The sequence below is a fragment of the Ovis aries genome, chromosome 21, assembly GCF_016772045.2.
Source record: "Ovis aries strain OAR_USU_Benz2616 breed Rambouillet chromosome 21, ARS-UI_Ramb_v3.0, whole genome shotgun sequence".
Classification (NCBI taxonomy): domain Eukaryota; kingdom Metazoa; phylum Chordata; class Mammalia; order Artiodactyla; family Bovidae; genus Ovis; species Ovis aries.
The window spans coordinates 47,430,615-47,447,382 of record NC_056074.1 but is presented as its reverse complement, the minus strand read 5'-3'; the positions used below and the strand labels follow the sequence as shown (position 1 = coordinate 47,447,382).

Genomic DNA, 16,768 nt, shown 5'->3' with positions numbered 1-16,768 from the left:
AGGTGCCCAGGGGTCCCGTGCGCGCCCCGCCCCCCCGCGAGCGCGCCCCGCCCCCCCGCGAGCGCGCCCCGCCCCCCCGCGAGCGCGCCCCGCCCCCCCGCGAGCGCGCCCCGCCCCCCCGCGAGCGCGACCCGCCCCCCCGCGAGCGCGACCCGCCCCCCCGCGAGCGCGACCCGCCCCCCCGCGAGCGCGACCCGCCCCCCCGCGAGCGCGACCCGCCCCCCCGCGAGCGCGACCCGCCCCCCCGCGAGCGCGACCCGCCCCCCCGAGCGCGCCCCTACCTTAGCCTCACGCTCTTTCCCCGCCCCTGTGCGTCTTTCCTGCGCGTCCTTCCTGGCCGTCCCGCTCAGCTTGTCCCGCCCCTCCAAGCGCACCTTCGCCAGGTCTTCGCGAGCCCTTACCCTAGCCTCACGTTCTCTTTCCCCGTCCCAGCAGCCCAGGTGGAGGTGGACGTCAGGTGGGGGCGGTTTCCTATTCTGTTGAGTTCCCGCCTCTGGTTCCCAAGACCAAACCTGGAACCTGCATTTCTCTACCCTCGCTCTCAGCTTTTTTCTGTTGAGATGGAGATGAGAACTGACAGTTTGGGGGACGCTTTTTGTGGTCAGGCATCATATTTATACTTAGTCCTCGCAAGCCCCTACTAGGAAGGTGGTATTGTTAACCCGACTTGAATCAAGAACATTGCGTCACAAAGGTCACAAAGCCAGCTCGACCGAGGCGCCCGTACTCTTCAATGCCTCAGTAGCACGGCCAGCTCCGAGGGGAAATCCGTTACAAACCCTGGAGAGACCTGGGTCCAAAGCCAAGAGGCGCGGTTACTATGACAACCAGCCGGCGCCTAAAGCTGAGCATAGTGCTCCCAGCTTGCCTCGCGTGACGCAGCGCCGGAAGTGAGTGAGCACTTCCGGCGGCCTCCTCCGCGCCCTGGCATCGCCGCGATACTGCTTTCCCCGGTTGTTCCTGCAGTCATGAAGGACGTATCCGGCTTCTTACAACAGAGTCAGAGCTCCGGGCCCGGCCAGGCCGCCGTGTGGCACCGTTTGGAGGAGCTCTACACCAAGAAGTGAGCGCCGAGCCTTAGGGCCGTGGGCCTCCTGGAATAGGAGAGCGACAGGGGGGACGGGGTGGGCCTGGATCTTGGTGGACTGAGGGCGCTCGGACCCGTGTGGATTAAATGGGGACAAGCTAGACAGAGAAGGGGTGCTGAGGGACCCGGAAGGCAGGACCGAGGAGGGAAAAGGGTGACATCTCGCAGGGCTGAGGAGAGCCAGACTGGGTTTTGGGATCTAGCGTTCGCTGCCTTCTGGACCTGTGACTGAACAGATACCGATGTCTTATAGTTAGCCTTGTCATAACCTACTGTTACTTTTCTCAGAAGTCTGGAGAAACGAGACCAACCAGAGACCAGGGCATTTTTTTCCTCTGTGGATTCTGCCGCTAGTTGCTAGTGGTTGCTGGCGTGCAGCCCCTTCGCCCCTGCGTTCCATTGCACTTCGCACTGGGCTTTGTGCACCTAGAAAGATCTTAGAGTACGGTTTGTTTAGAACCAGGATGAATTTCAGAACAGTATCAGTTGCTAAACAACCACGTCTTTTTAAATGAATAGAATAAAATGTTAGCAGCGGGTTAGTGATTTTTCACAGGGAAACACAGCTCTTGTAATACTCCCCTGTTAACAACCTTAGCTTTTAGCATTGAGTCTTTTCATGGATATTCAATATGTGTTTTGATGATAGCAGCCTTCTGCTATTAGCAGATTTTGAGGGAGAAAAATCTTAGTTTTTGGCAAATAATTGCTTGTGTAGCCCTTTGTGCTTTTCATCCATTTTACTTGCATTCTTAAAAATTAGCCTTTGGTTTCAAATGCGCTGTGTCATTGTTCTAGAGATGTTCTGTATTAGCTCGTTCAGTCCTTCATTCTGTTCATAAATGAGGAAACTGAAGCCCAGTTTAAGCTCCTTCCCTGAGGTAGTCAGCTAATAAGTAGAAGAGCCAGAATTTCAAATTCCGTACATGTGATTCCAAACTCCTTGTTTCCAGTCGAGCCTTGCAGTAACCCTTTGAGGTAATCTAGAAAGATGTTCTCCATTTATAGCTGAGAAAAGAGAGTGATCTCTCGGTGACATAACCATTGAGTGGCAGAGACAGGGAAAGAACTAAGCTTTAGAAAGCATCTGCTTTAGCTTTCTTGTGTTAAACATTAGAGATGATGCGTGCTTGTTATTTGATAGGGCCATCGCAGGTGAAGGTGTCTGTGGCTGGTGTTGGGTCACAGGTCTTCAGAGTCTTGTGTCTTTCAGGCTGTGGCATCAGCTGACACTTCAGGTGCTTGATTTTGTGCAAGACCCCTGCTTTGCCCAAGGAGATGGTCTCATTAAGGTGAGTGATTTGCCATGCTGTGTCACAGTATTTAGACATGCTCAGGTGCTTTTAAAAATAAAAGGTGGACTTCTCAGTTATATATATATTTACATAAGTCTACTCAGCAATCACTTTATGTCAGGTACCATTCTGAGTGCTTTACACATTTATCATCTAAGGGGACGACCGAGGATGAGATGGCTGGATGGCATCACTGACTCGATGGACACGAGTCTGAATAAACTCCGGGAGTTGGTGATGGACAGGGAGGCCTGGCGTGCTGTAGTTCGTGGGGTCGCAGAGTCAGACACGACTGAGCGCCTGGACTGACTGAGCTGAGGGAGGCCTGGCGTGCTGCGGTTCGTGGGGCCGCAGAGTCAGACACGCCTGAGCGCCTGGACTGACTGAGCTGAGGGAGGCCTGGCGTGCTGCGGTTCATGGGGTCGCAGAGTCAGACATGACTGAGCGCCTGGACTGACTGAGCTGAGGGAGGCCTGGCGTGCTGCAGTTCATAGGGTCGCAGAGTCGGGCGCCTGAGCGCCTGGACTGACTGAGCTGAGGGAGGCCTGGCGTGCTGCGGTTCGTGGGGCCGCAGAGCCGGGCACACCTGAGCGCCTGGCTAGCTGAGCTGCTCACAGCAGCATCGGTAGACCAGCACTGCTGCTGGCCTGTGGCCCTCATGTAGAGGCAGACGCCAGCAGCTTCAGTGACTGGTCACAGATCACAGCTGGTTAGTGACAGAAGAAGACTCAAACATAGAAATTCTAGCTGCTTCTAGAATCCCAACCTTGTCGACATCTGTGCTTGTCGACAGTTGTTGTAACTGCCGTCTCTCCTCATCCCCTCTCCCCCGCTGACTGCTTGTTTCCCCCAGCACTGTGTCCTGGGCAGTGTGGGGATGTGCTTCACTGGGGAGTGGGAGGCTTAGTATCATGGAATGCTGCTTAGTATCATGCTGCCTCTCATAGAGCCTTGTAGAATTTTGTCAACAGGAAAACACACTCTGCCTGAGCCTTTCCCAGATCCCCTGCTTTCCACCCCACAAACCCCTCCCTTTGCCCAGATTTGTTTACTGGTAGACTGCTGACTCGGAGAAAGCAATGACACCCCACTCCGGTACTCTTGCCTGGAATATCCCATGGACGGAGGAGCCTGGAAGGCTGCAGTCCATGAGGTCGCTGAGGGTCGGACACGACTGAGCAACTTCACTTTCACTTTTCACTTTCATGCATTGGAGAAGGAAGTGGCAACCCACTCCAGTGTTCTTGCCTGGAGAACCCCCGGGACGGGGGAACCTGGTGGGCTGCTGTCTGTGGGGTCGCACAGAGTTGGACACGACTGAAGCGACTTAGCCGCAGCAGACTACTGACTTGATGAACGTGAGTTTCAGCAAACTCCGGGAGTTGGTGATGGACGGGAAAGCCTGAGCTACTGCAGTCCATGGGGTCACAAAGAGCTGAGTGACTGAACCGATCTGAGACTACTCTTTGAAATCTTTCTCCTTGGTGCCTTTCTCTTGGGTTCTGAATGAATCAGAGGTGTATAAGTGCACTGGAACTGAAAGCTAGTTTGTAATGATAGTTTCAGTTATTTGCTTTAATTGTTCTTATAGTGAAGCTTACCACTTTGATATTCCACCATCTGGGCTTCTAAGGCTTTCTTGTGGTTTATATCTATCGGTTTGACATTTTACTACTCAAAGGAACTTGTAATCTTCTGTAGCCTGGAGATTTTGCTGGCCATGCTATCTTCTGGATTATGTGAAAAAATGATAAATTACAGCTGTCTCAATATTTATTCCCTGAGGTTCTATATCATAGTGGTAATTATGAGTGATAACTCATAATTGCTCATTTCTATTCTTTGGTTTCTTATCTTCAAATCACTTTCACCTCATAGCAAAATATTTGCTCAGCCTTTTGGGAATGTGACATCATATTTAGGTCAGTAGATTTGTTTACTATTTCCTTGGACAAAATAAACCTTTAAAAATTATTGGGCCCCAGCCCTCATCATTCTCAGATAGATAGTGTTGACAAAAATGCAAATTAATAATCAAAAAGGAATAGGGAGGATTTTATTTGAGCCAAATTGAGGATTATAACCTGGGAGACAGACTCTCAGAAAGCTCAGAGAACTATGCAACATGTTAGGATAGAAACCAAGCCCCGGTCAAAAGCACAGTCATCCATACTTGAGACACAGGGTAGTACGTCAGAATGACATACTGATATTTTACATACAGTCCATCAAGGATGCATGACCAGGTGAGGTCATACAAAGAGAGCAGCAAGTCACCTTGACCACTACAGAGCTGGAAAAATACGCCCTTCATTTAAGCAGTTACATTGTGAGAAGAAAGGAAAAAACTGGTGATTATGGTGGAGCAGGCGCCCTAATGCAGATGCGCAGTGCGGGGGAGGGGGAGGCCCAGAGAAAGAAACTCACGTGTCATTTTTCTTGTCCTGCTTAAAAATATAAGTTGTTTGTATTAATATTCTTTATTCAGTTTTAAGTTTATATATTTTAGTGCTTAATATAAATTTATTTCATCAATAGTATTGATGAATTTTCAGTCACCAGAAATAACATTGATTTTCCAGACTTAGTGAACTTTTTGCCTTAGAGAGTTTTTTTTTCCTTAGGTAATTTTTTAGGTAAATCATAACACATCAGAGAAGTTGAAACACTCCCTCTCAATGATAAAGGTATCTTTCAAATAGTTGTCTGTGATGAAACAGCCATCTTATAACGTTGGCTCCTTGCCAGGTGCCTGATATAAATATCTAACTGGCTGCTACAGGTTCATTTTTCCCCCTGAGTTTTATTGAGAAATAATTGGCACCTATGGACATGGGTTTGGGTGGACTCCGGGAGTTGGTGATGGACAGGGAGGCCTGGCGTGCTGCAGGTCATGGCATTGCAGAGTCAAACACGACTGAGCGCCTGAGCTGAGCGTTGTCTCAGTTGACGCTGTCCAGTGTAATGATCTGATGCACGTATGTATGCAGAGTGGTCACCACAGTGAGGCTGGGTGGCGCACCGCCTCACGTTGGCACTGGCTTGTTTTCCTTGTGATGAGACCTTGTGAGATCTCCTCTCCAGGGACTTTCAGGTCGACTGTGCGGAGCGGTTAGCTGTCGTCACGGTGCTGTGCACTCCCTTCCCCAGGATTTAGTTATCTTACAGAGAGGAGTTTGCACCCTGACCTGTTGGCCACCTCCGCCCCTGCTTCTGGCAGCCACCCTTCTGCTTTCTGTAGGAGTTAGTGTCTTAGGTTCCACGTGTAAGTGAGGTTAAACAGTACTTGTCTTTCTCTGACTCACTTTGCTTCACGTAACGCCCTCAAGGTTCATTTGCGTTGTCACAGGTGGCAGGATTCTCGTTGTTTAGGCTGAGTGATATCCCGTTGTGTACATACATCCACCACATTTTGTTTCACAGACATTTCCACCTTTCAGTCTTCATACCCAGAGGAACCTTCAACGCTCCTTATCCAAAGCTGACTTGTCTGAAGGTTCCCTCTCCCAGCTTTGCCCATACTGGGCACTCCCTTTGCCACCCTGTTGCCCAGCTGTGAGCGCAGAGGTTGTCATCAGCTCCCCCGTGTGACCTGCCCGTGCAGAACAGGCCTGGCTCGGCTCCTTGCAGGTTTCTCAGACTCTCTGTCGCCCTCACCGCCTTCGCCCCCCTCTCTCCTGTCATGGTTGGAGAAGGCAGTGGTGCCCATTCCAGTGCTCTTGCCTGGAGAATCCCAGGGACAGGGGAGCCTGGTGGGCTGCAGTCCATGGGGTCGCTAAGAGTTCGGCACTACTGAGCAACTTCACTTTCATGCATTGGGGAAGGAAATGGCAACCCACTCCAGTGCTCTTGCCTGGAGAATCCCAGGGACAGGGCAGCCTGGTGGGCTGGCATCTATGGGGTCACACAGAGTCGGACACGACTGAAGTGACTCAGCAGCAGCAGCAGCAGCTCCTCCCATGACCGCTGGTGGCCTCGGCTGGCCTGTCTGCTCAGCCCTCTTCCTTCCCGTCTCCTTTGCATCCAGCTGTGTGTGTAAAATACAAATGTGACTGTGTGTGTCTGCTGGGATAGCTTTGACTTCAGGAGAGAGGCCAAGGCCCCTTCTCTGTGCCCTTCAGAAGTGCTTCTGAAACAGAATGCAGTTACTGCTTCGGGGCTTTTGCTCATGTTTGTTCCTGTCTGGAATGGTGTCCAGCTACCGCCTCTACCACACCAGATTTATCCACCCCTTACTGCTCTTCATCCCTCAAAGCTCAACTATCAGTTTCTGAAATAACCTTTGCAGTCTCTCTCATCGGCTCATCCAGCTGTGTGCTTTTTTCCTTGCTTTATAAGTCACAGTGTTGTCGTTTATTTGCTTGCAAGTCTGGCTTCTCCACGAGGCCAGAAGCTCCTCAGAAGTTCAGTTTTCATCTTACACATTCTGTGCTGTAGTACTTAGTAAACAGTCACGATAAGTGCTCAAGTGTTTGCTGAATGACTGTGATATTGGATAATGGGACATAATTAGCCTGCAACCTTCTGACCTCTGTTTAGTTAGTGAGCCTTTCAAACAGATAGTCTGTTTTATTCAGAGAATACTTTGGAGGACAAATAGATGAATTGGTCCTTGGGAGAGTCTTATGGGACAAGGTTCTAATTCTAAACGCTAGGGGAAGAAAAAAACTCTAGCTTTTTTCAGTAGTTTATTGGTGATCATTTTAGAATTATCTGTCTATTTGGCTGTGTCGGGCCTTAGCTCTGGCACTCAGGATCTTTCTGGGGTCATGAAGACTCTTTGCTGAGGGGCACAGACTCTCTAGTTGCGGCATAAGCTTGGTTGTCGCCACGCATGGGCTCCATTGCTCTGCTGCGTGTGGGATCTTAGTTCCCCAACCAGAGGTTGAACCCATAACCCCTGCATTGCAAGGTGGATTCTTAATACCTCGACCACCAGGAAAGTCCCTAGTGGTGATCATTTACGTGAGCTTAATAAGCCCCAATTTGGGTCTTCTACTATTCAGCACACACTTATGCAGTGCCTGCTGTCTGACGGGTATCATGCTAGTGTCTAAAGTCTTGATTTTGCAGAATGAAAGACGTCTTATAATTACTCTCCGTGTTTGGGTTCCACAGCTTTATGAAAACTTCATCAGTGAATTTGAACACAGGTAAAAATCTTCTGTTTGTTTTTGTTTTTGAAAATGAATACATTGATTTGTTGACATTCAAAGACTGGGTTTTTATTTCAGGGTGAATCCTTTGTCCCTGGTAGAAATCATTCTACATGTAGTTAGACAGATGACTGGTGAGTCTCTTTGTTTCATAAAGGAGCAGATCCTAATGGTAATTAAAACGGTCTCAAAGTATAAGTTAATTGAGCTTTTGGATTTCAATAGATAATATAAAATTCTCAGTCTTGTATTTTATGGTCTAAGCCTAAAGATTATCCCATCTGTAAAGATGGGCACTTTACAGGTACAACAGGATACTCCGGTACTGATGCTCCTGACTTTGGTCTTTCTTTTCTAGATCCTAATGTGGCCCTTAGTTTTCTGGAAAAGACTCGTGAGAAGGTAAAATGAAGTTTGAGCCAGCTCTTTTCAAACACACATGAATTATAGCTTGTGTCTGTGCCCACTGTTCACAACTCTGGAGACCAGTGTCTTCGTAGTCAGCAAGTTAGGCCAGTGTACAGATGCCTTCCCTGTTACTCCACTGCCCACACTTCTGAGGGTCCCTCATTTCTGATATCTCTAGGTAAAAAGTAGTGATGAGGCGGTGATCCTGTGCAAAACCGCGATTGGAGCTCTGAAGCTGAATATCGGTGACCTGCAAGTCACAAAGGTGAGATTGCCACAGTACCGGTTTATCATTGTTTAAAACTGAAGGGGAAGGAAATCCTAATTTTCCTCTTTGTTTAGTTTTAAATAATTGTAAATCACAGGAAAGTTGCAAAAATAGCACAGAAGACCCTCCTTTGCCCTCACCTCAGGGTGCTGTTCACATTGCTCCTCTTTGCCCCGTCATTCTGTGCTCTGTGTGTGTGCGTGTAGGTTCACTTACCTTTTTTACAAAGCCGCTTAAGAATGAGTTGCTGATACGATGCCTGTTACCCTTAAACAGAGTTCTCTCCCTGTGAGCGCACAGGACGAACTGAAGTTTTCCATTTTAATGGAGCCAGATTTATCGGTCTTTGTGGCTTATGCTTTTCGCCTTGTCACGTTACTTGGAAAACGTTTAGGGTAGAAAGCATTCTCGCTTCCTGTGTGTAGGAGACTATCGAAGATGTTGAGGAGATGCTCAGCAGCCTCCCTGGGGTGACGTCCGTTCACAGTCGTTTCTACGACCTCTCCAGCAAGTACTATCAGACAACTGGGAGCCACGCGGCCTACTACAAAGACGCGCTGCGGTTTCTGGGCTGCGTTGACATCAAGGACCTGCCAGGTAACACGGCCAAGAGGCCTGTGTCCCAGGAGGAGCTCGCTCACACGGCCTAGAAGCTGTGACATGCCTGAGGCACCTGATCTCAGAAATTACCGGAATGTGTTTATTTCTTCTAGAAGAAAGCCCGTGTGGTAGGAGGAGTTGTTTAAGCCTTAGTTTTCACGTTTGTTTTCAGCCTTTAATTCACTGACAGTGAGGCTGACCCTCATGGCCCTTTGCTGTTCCTGCTCCGGAACTGCTCCTTTCTGTGGCCTGCGTCAGTGAGAGGGGGAGTGATGTGAATGCCTTGACCCCCCGCAAGGCACCGTGGCTGCCCTGAGCCTGGGACTCTTGTCATGAAATGGAAGTGCTACACCCAGGGCAGTTCAGTTCAGTTCAGTTCAGTCGCTCGGTCGTGTCCGACTCTTTGCGACCCCATGAATCGCAGCACGCCAGGCCTCCCCGTCCATCACCATCTCCCGGAGTTCACCCAGACTCAGGCCCATCAAGTCCGTGATTTCATCCAGCCATCTCATCCTCGGTTGTCCCCTTCTCCTCCTGCCCCCAATCCCTCCCAGCATCAGAGTCTTTTCCAGTGAGTCAACTCTTTGCATGAGGTGGCCAAAGTACTGGAGTTTCAGCTTTAGCATCATTCCTTCCAAAGAAATCCTAGGGCTGATCTCCTTCAGAATGGACTGGTTGGGTCTCCTTGCAGTCCAAGGGACTCTCAAGAGTCTTTTCCAACACCATAGTTCAAAAGCATCAATTCTTCGGCGCTCAGCCTTCGTCACAGTCCAACTCTCACATCCATACATGACCACAGGAAAAACCACAGCCTTGACTAAGACGGACCTTAGTCGGCAAAGTAATGTCTCTGCTTTTGAATATACTATCTAGGTTGGTCATAACTTTTCTTCCAAGGAGTAAGCATCTTTTAATTTCATGGCTGCAGTCACCATCTACAGTGATTTTAGAGCCCAAAAAAATAAAGTCTGACACTGTTTCCACTGTTTCCCCATCTATTTCCCATGAAGTGATGGGACCAGATGCCATGATCTTCATTTTCTGAATGTTGAGCTTTAAGCCAACTTTTTCACTCTCCTCCTTCACTTCCATCAAGAGGCTTTTTAGTTCCTCTTCACTTTCTGCCGTAAGGGTGGTGTCATCTGCATATCTGAGGTTCTTGATATTTCTCCCGGCAATCTTGATTCCAGCTTGTGCTTCTTCCAGTCCAGCGTTTCTCATGATGTACTCTGCATAGAAGTTAAATAAGCAGGGTGACAATATACAGCCTTGACGTACTCCTTTTCCTATTTGGAACCAGTCTGTTGTTCCATGTCCAGTTCTAACTGTTGCTTCCTGACCTGCATACAGATTTCTCAAGAGGCAGGTTAGGTGCTCTGGTATTCCCATCTCTTTCAGAATTTTCCACAGTTTATTATGATCCACACAGTCAAAGGCTTTGGCATAGTCAATAAAGCAGAAATAGATGTTTTTCTGGAACTCTCTCACTTTTTCCATGATCCAGTGGATGTTGGTGATTTGATCTCTGGTTCCTCTGCCTTTTCGAAAACCAGCTTGAACATCAGGGAGTTCACAGTTCACGTATTGCTGAAGCCTGGCTTGGAGAATTTTGAGCATTACTTTACTGGCATGTGAGATGAGTGCAATTGTGCGGTAGTTTGAGCATTCTTTGGCATTGCCTTTCTTTGGGATTGGAGTGAAAACTGACCTTTTCCAATCCTGTGGCCACTGCTGAGTTTTCCAAACTTGCTGGCATATTGAGTGCAGCACTTCCACAGCATCATCTTTCAGGATTTGAAACAGCTCAACTGGAATTCTATCACCTCCACTAGCTTTGTTCGTAGTGATGCTTTCTAAGGCCCACTTGACTTCACATTCCAAGATGTCTGGCTCTAGATTAGTGATCACATCATCAGGGCAGTAAATTGCAAAACTCTTCCAAGGATTTGGGGGTGGAAGAAAAGTGGCCAGTGTCTTTCAGGGTTAGTGCAAGAAATGCATGTTTACAAAGTAGATTTCACCCTATTTTAACGTACTTCAGCTGTTTCACAGTATACTGTTGAAGCCAAGGAGATCAGCAGCTCCTAAAATGGTTAGTGCAGTTTTAATTGCTACATTTCAAGAAAACTATATTGGAAAAAGCAACTAATATGGTCAAGAAAATAAGGGGACAAAATGTAGGTTAATTCTAGTCAAAAGAGGCTAAATGTGGTGGCTCTAAGCTGGATAAGAAATGGTGCTGCTTCCCACAGCAGGCAAGGGGGGTGAGGAGCACACCCCACCAGGCAGTAGATATACTGAAAATACAAGTAGATTCATATACAGTGAGGTGAAAACAAGCAATGAATGCCTTTCCTACCAAAGCTGCATATATGGTTCGAGGTACAGCCTGAGTCAATCCAGTACTTGAAACGAAAGAGCTGATGTTAGGGCTTTGTAATATAGCCATTACAGAAAACAGTTTATTTTCTATGGGATATTTCTAAAGCAAAACAGAACTGATTCTTAGGCCTGGGGTGTAACTGGAGGTGTGTTGTTGCCATAGTGTCTGAGCAGCAGGAGAGAGCTTTCACGCTGGGACTGGCAGGACTTCTTGGCGAGGGAGTTTTCAACTTCGGCGAGCTGGTAGGTGGACCGGGGGGCACAGATTCCTGAGCCCGGGGAGGCTGAGGTGCTGTCAGCTGACCATGTCTGTCCTCGCAGCTCATGCACCCTGTGCTGGAGTCGCTGAGGGACACGGACCGGCAGTGGCTGATCGACACCCTCTATGCCTTTAACAGTGGCAACGTAGAGCGATTCCAGACTCTGAAGAGCGCCTGGGGCCAGCAGGTCAGTCCCGTGGGGTTGGCTGTGCGCCTGCGGAGCTTGTTCACCGTGTGTCTGTTGGTTTATTGAGCACCTTCCTTCCACATGCTAGGCCCTGGGGTCCCTTTGCTCTCTAACCCTAACCCTTCCTGCCTTTGCTTGTGCCAAGAGTCCTCTTGAAGCGCCAGCATACACCTTGTGGTCCTGCCCCCTGGTGCTCGTGACAGCGGCACAAATCTCACTCTGTAAATTCTTGGTCTTAGAAAACCCTGAGTCTTCAGCTAAGCACTTTCCTAATGATTTCCTGAGAAAAATGAAGTTCCGTTCACTTGAAACTAATAAAGACCCTCAGTGATCTCAAGTGGGAAATGTTTGGGCCCCTCAGTGATCTCAAGTGGGAAATGTTTGGGCCTGCCCACTTTTTTTTGCCCTATTGACGACTGTAGAAAGAATTTCAAAGCCCAGGTCAGGTAACTGATGTTGCGTTGCTTCACAGCCTGATTTAGCAGCCAATGAAGCCCAGCTTCTCAGGAAAATTCAGCTATTGTGCCTGATGGAGGTGAGCAAGACCAGGGCCTGCTTGGCGATCCCCAAGACCCTGCCGGGAGCCTCAGCCCTGCAGACTCTGAGGGCCCTCGGGGTTCAGCTCATGCTGTGGTGGTGGTGGTTCTCCTGACCCTGCCCCCCAACCACCTCTGCTCTTCCTTTGCCACCACTTGCCTTTTTTAGTTTGTGTTTGAGCCTTAGCTTCGGTGACCCCTTCTCAGGATGGGATTCCCTGTCCATCTGTGCTGAAAGAGCTGTGGCCAGCCTCTCTTCATCTGCCTGCCCTCGGTCCTGCACTGGAGCGTAAGCTTCTGGACTGGAGGCACTTTGTGTTTCTGGGTCGCCGCAGTGTTGCCAGTTCCATGCACAGCCCTGGCACGTGGCAGCCTCGAGTACTCATTCAGGAAATGAGTAATGACTGTTCTAGAACAGCCGTAAAGCCTGTCTCACCTTCTTGTCTAGGAATGGGAAGCTTAGTCTGAGTTAAGATAAGATATGTGACTAATACTAAGAATATTTTAGTATCTGGGGTACTGATAAGGTCTATGTTTTCGGAGCAAGTATTGACAAAAATATATTTATCAGTTCTCTGACTTACAAACATTTTTTCCAGATGACTTTTACACGACCTGCCAATCATAGGCAACTCACTTTTGAAGAAATTGCCAAAAGTGCTAAAATCACCGTGGACGAGGTATGCAGCTCTCACAGTCAGGGTGCTGCAGCAGCAGAGCTGCCTCCTAGGGTGCAGACCCCTGTGTGAGCTCACCACCCCTCGACTCGGGCCACAAAGACACTGGGCCCCTAGACTCGGGCCACAAAGACACTGGGCCCCTAGACTCGGGCCACAAAGACACTGGGCCCCTAGACTCGGGCCACAAAGACACTGAGCCATGCTCCCCTCGTGTTCCACAGCTGGCGGGGTCCACAGGGATGTGCGTGTTGGCGCCAGAGTGTCTTACACAAGCCCCCTCTATGCACAGGTGGAGTTGCTGGTGATGAAGGCCCTCTCAGTGGGGCTGGTGAAAGGCAGTATTGATGAGGTGGATAAGCGGGTTCACATGACCTGGGTGCAGCCCCGCGTGTTGGATTTGCAACAGGTAAAAATGTGCTTGAAATACAGAGTTCACCTCTCTGGGTGTTTGGGGTTGTATCTGTGCTGTCTTAGTTTCATTTGGATGGGAGCCATCTGGGAATAAAGCATTGTTAGACAAGAGATTTCAGAGAATAAATTACTGCTCTATGGACTAAGGGCTTTTCAAAGAACCTAGTTTAATGCAAGCTTGAGATTTGAACCCTGCATTTACAGCTTACTGTGATAACAGCGCTAGTTGTGCTCGACGACGGCTTTTAATCTTAACATTGGTACTCTGATTAAATATGCTTCTGGATCTGTGATTTGAGCTAATCTGTCTTACTTCTGTTTTCTGGAAATTTAATCCTCTGGATTTCCTCCATTCTTGCCTGTCTTCTTTCATGCAAGTTTTTCTTACTGTCCTTCTGGTAAGAGTTGACGGGGACAATCCCATCTCACACACCCAGCTCACCCAGCTCTGATGTCCTTTTTAATAATGCTGCCCTAGAGAATTAGCTGGACATTTAGGACTGCCCCATCAGCTGCCACGATGCCCAAGCGCCTTAACACGCATGTGTCCTGGCTTGCACGCAGATCAAGGGGATGAAGGACCGCCTGGAGTTCTGGTGCACCGACGTGAAGAGCATGGAGATGCTGGTGGAGCACCAGGCCCATGACATCCTCACCTAGGCTCCCTGGCCTCAGCCTGTGTGTGGAGAGGTGTTCCGTGGCTGATGATCCAGGCAGCTAAGAAGACCTGCGTTTACTCGGGGGTGGGAGTGGGATTCAGTTTTGAGTATGGACTGTTCTTACTGTGCAGATTGTCACAGAGGACTGTCATTAATGAGGGAGCCAGCCATAGGCAAAAGCCTCCTGTCTGGATGCCGCTGTAGCCTGCAGTGGAGAAGGGTCACTGGGGCTCAGGTGAGGCAGCAGGAATGTATGGGTACCTCCAGGAATGGGGAAGAAAACCCCTCGTAGGTGGAGGGCACCCGTTCCAGCATTGGCCCCCACTGCACCCACACGCGTGAATGGCTTCTCCAGAGCAGCTTGAGGACGTTTCTGTAATAAATGCCTTGCGCTGTCCTTGTTGTGGTTCTGTTTCCTTAGGCTTAGCTCCCAGGTTAAGCGTGTGCCTGAAGTGGTTAAAAAGCAGGAGGTGGAACCTGGTGGAAATTTGGCTTTGGTTCTCACCGTCTAGGAGAAGGCATCCCTGACCACACTGGCCATGGGGCAGAGCCAGAACAGAGGGTGGTGGGCGCAGCAGCCAAGGAAGCGAGTCCTGCCTGTATTGTTGCTCAGGGAGACGTGGTGTCTGTTTCCTTCTAACGTGTGTCCACCCATTGCCACCGAGCCAGCAGCTTCTGTGACCTGAGTACCCCGATGCTGACAGGAGCCAGCCTATCAGCCCAGGGTGGGTCCGACAGCCCAGTCCTGGGCATCCAGGGGGAGTGGGGGAGGTGCACGATGCGCATACAGAGAATCACCAGAGACGTGAGGAAAGAGGAGGGCTTTAATCTGATCTTCCTGTCTGTGCCTGGTGTGGCGACCGCAGAGCCTTCATGCTGCTGAGCTCTTCTTGTAGTGATCCAGGTGGTACAGGACCCAGCCAGCAGGAAGCAGGAAGCTGAGGAATGTCGCAGAGAGCGCGATGGCCTGCTCCTGGGTCGGGAAAATGCATGTGAGTCCACTTGGCCCAGGCCGACTGCCTCTGTCCCTGGGACTTAACCAGAGCAGGGTGAAGAGCTAGACACGCGGCCCTGCCCCTTGGCTACCGCTGGACCCTTGGCCCAGCAGTGTTCGCTCCATCTGCCCGACAGCCTTATCTGCAAAATGTGAGCAGTGGCCACTGCCGTTGTAACGGAGGACAGCCTATTGGACTGGATTCTCTGGGTGGGGCCTTTTGTCACAGCCCCACCCTCTGCCCGAGAGCCTGGCCTGCTTCTTGACCTTGAACTCCTTCCCACCCAGCGTGCTGTGCACCCTCCCCTCTGGTCACCTGCGGACTTGTGCACACCAGATGTGGTGTCAGCTTGCTTGGGGCAAGCCCAGGGCCCTTTCTCTGAGTGGCGGTCCTGCTCAGAAGCTCGGGTGGGATTCCCTATGGGTGTGTGTGCGCGTGTGTGTGCGCGCGCGCAGACGTGTGTAGAGGCCACGCCACCTGGCACCCTGTGTTCTCAGCGGCTGCAGCCCTGGAGCCCAGTTCCAAAGCACCAGCTGTATTTCACCTTCATTGTTTCCTCCTGAAACAGCCAAGACTAGTCGCCCCACCCCTCCCCAGAGTGAATCAGGACGCCGGGTTTGAGACCATCCTTCCTCACTGACTTTTCACTCCCAGAGATTTAAGCAATGTTGGCCTAGAGGAGGGACTGAAGGCTGGGTTCAGATCGAGTCCTACGACCTTGGGCAGTGACCTTGGCTTATTTATGCTTAAAACAGAGATACGTTGTTGACTGTCCTGGAGCCCCAGGGTCGCAGGTTTGCATTTTCACCTGGTCTCTCACAGACCCTCAGGGCAGCCCACTCTTTCCTTCTAATGGGTGGTAAAGCGAGATGCCCTGGGCACCCCCTGAGCTCGGCGGCCGCACTGCTGTTTACAGGTGGGGCCTCAGAGCAGAGGGCCCCCGCCCACTGACTGACTGCGGCTATGGGAGCCTGGCCTGCGGGCGGTGGCTGCGGGGACCCCACTTGGAAACTTGGGACACTGTTCCAGCCGAGGGTCTGAGACTGAGCGCCAGGGTCCCCTCTGTAAGCAGTCCAGAAGGAAGCCCTTCTCCTCTCTGCATCCTGCCCCAAACCCACCTCATCCTGAAAACAGGACCACCCACTCGCCCTGCCTGGGGTAAGGGCCCCCCACCCCTCACCCCCCACCCCTCGCCCCCCCGACTCCCCACTGCCTTGGCGGGACCTACCTTGGGAGAAGTGGGTGTTTTGGCTGGCTTGGCAGTGATGTGCGCCTTAGGGACCACCCAACCCCCCGGCGGGGCTTGCAACAGCCTGACGGTGAGAGCCAGCCTCAGCATGGCTGCAGGGCTGAGCGCCTCGGTCGAGGGAAGTTCCGGGTGTGCACACGGTGTGCCCTTTGGTCGCTGGAGCTTTTTATAGCTCGCGGAGGCAGCTGCAGCTGTCCCCTCCTGTCACAGGGCTTGGCAGAGGGAAGCCTGCTTGGAACTGGGAGAGAAAGGGCCTCAGACCAGCAACTCCAGGCCCAGCCCCTGCTATGGCTCCTGAGGGGGCTTCAGGCTGCTTGCATTCAGGGAGGACTGGCCTCTGGAAAGGACGTTCACTTCTCTGTGGGGAAGGAGCTCAACAAAGAAGCCGGACCAGAGAAGTTGGTTTGAGAAAGCAAGAAGGGAAGGCGACATAGTTTAAGAGTTAGCCCTAAATATCTGGGAAGTCAGCAGGCAGTGCGCTGTGGAGCTACTGTGAAGTTCTCTGACGCCAGAATTCCTGGTTGAATGGTCAGGCTTTCTCTACCTGAACGTACCGGGTACTGGGTGGCCCTGCTCTACCCTGGGCTCAGCCCGG

General features: G+C 50.7%; 2 protein-coding genes across 5 annotated transcripts; one reads left to right on the top strand and one right to left on the bottom strand.

Moving 5' to 3' along the window:
• Nucleotides 1-892: 892 nt before the first annotated feature.
• PSMD13 (proteasome 26S subunit, non-ATPase 13) lies at nucleotides 893-14,326 on the top strand. Of its 4 annotated transcripts, XM_004019742.6 has the most exons (13): nucleotides 893-1,063; nucleotides 2,301-2,379; nucleotides 7,501-7,535; nucleotides 7,617-7,672; nucleotides 7,897-7,940; nucleotides 8,125-8,211; nucleotides 8,640-8,811; nucleotides 11,360-11,439; nucleotides 11,518-11,643; nucleotides 12,116-12,178; nucleotides 12,779-12,859; nucleotides 13,149-13,265; nucleotides 13,835-14,326. In XM_004019742.6, exons 1-13 carry the CDS (start codon nucleotides 969-971, stop codon nucleotides 13,928-13,930), a joined length of 1,131 nt encoding a protein of 376 aa, XP_004019791.1. In that variant the 5' UTR covers nucleotides 893-968; the 3' UTR covers nucleotides 13,931-14,326. The 4 variants fall into 4 exon arrangements, with proteins under 4 accessions (XP_004019791.1, XP_042094107.1, XP_060260376.1 ...); XM_042238173.2 differs by lacking the exon at nucleotides 12,116-12,178; XM_060404393.1 differs by having other exon boundaries at nucleotides 13,149-14,326.
• Nucleotides 14,327-14,735: 409 nt separating this feature from the next.
• On the bottom strand, nucleotides 14,736-16,315 carry LOC121817553 (cytochrome c oxidase subunit 8B, mitochondrial). Its single transcript, XM_042238174.2, has 2 exons — nucleotides 16,153-16,315; nucleotides 14,736-14,902 (listed from the first exon to the last, which is right to left on the bottom strand). Exons 1-2 carry the CDS (start codon nucleotides 16,261-16,263, stop codon nucleotides 14,801-14,803), a joined length of 213 nt encoding a protein of 70 aa, XP_042094108.1. The 5' UTR covers nucleotides 16,264-16,315; the 3' UTR covers nucleotides 14,736-14,800.
• Nucleotides 16,316-16,768: the final 453 nt, after the last annotated feature.

What these genes read in the sequence shown, in the direction of transcription:
- PSMD13 (XM_060404393.1), top strand. Translation starts at nt 969, where the DNA reads ATGAAGGACGTATCCGGCTTCTTACAACAGAGTCAGAGCTCCGGGCCC. An exon ending in GAGGAGCTCTACACCAAGAA is followed by an intron (nt 1,064 to 2,300) that starts GTGAGCGCCGAG and finishes TGTGTCTTTCAG; the next exon opens with GCTGTGGCATCAGCTGACAC. An exon ending in CTAAAATCACCGTGGACGAG is followed by an intron (nt 12,860 to 13,148) that starts GTATGCAGCTCT and finishes CTCTATGCACAG; the next exon opens with GTGGAGTTGCTGGTGATGAA.
- LOC121817553 (XM_042238174.2), bottom strand. Translation starts at nt 16,263, where the DNA reads ATGCTGAGGCTGGCTCTCACCGTCAGGCTGTTGCAAGCCCCGCCGGGG. An exon ending in AAACACCCACTTCTCCCAAG is followed by an intron (nt 14,903 to 16,152) that starts GTAGGTCCCGCC and finishes TTCCCGACCCAG; the next exon opens with GAGCAGGCCATCGCGCTCTC.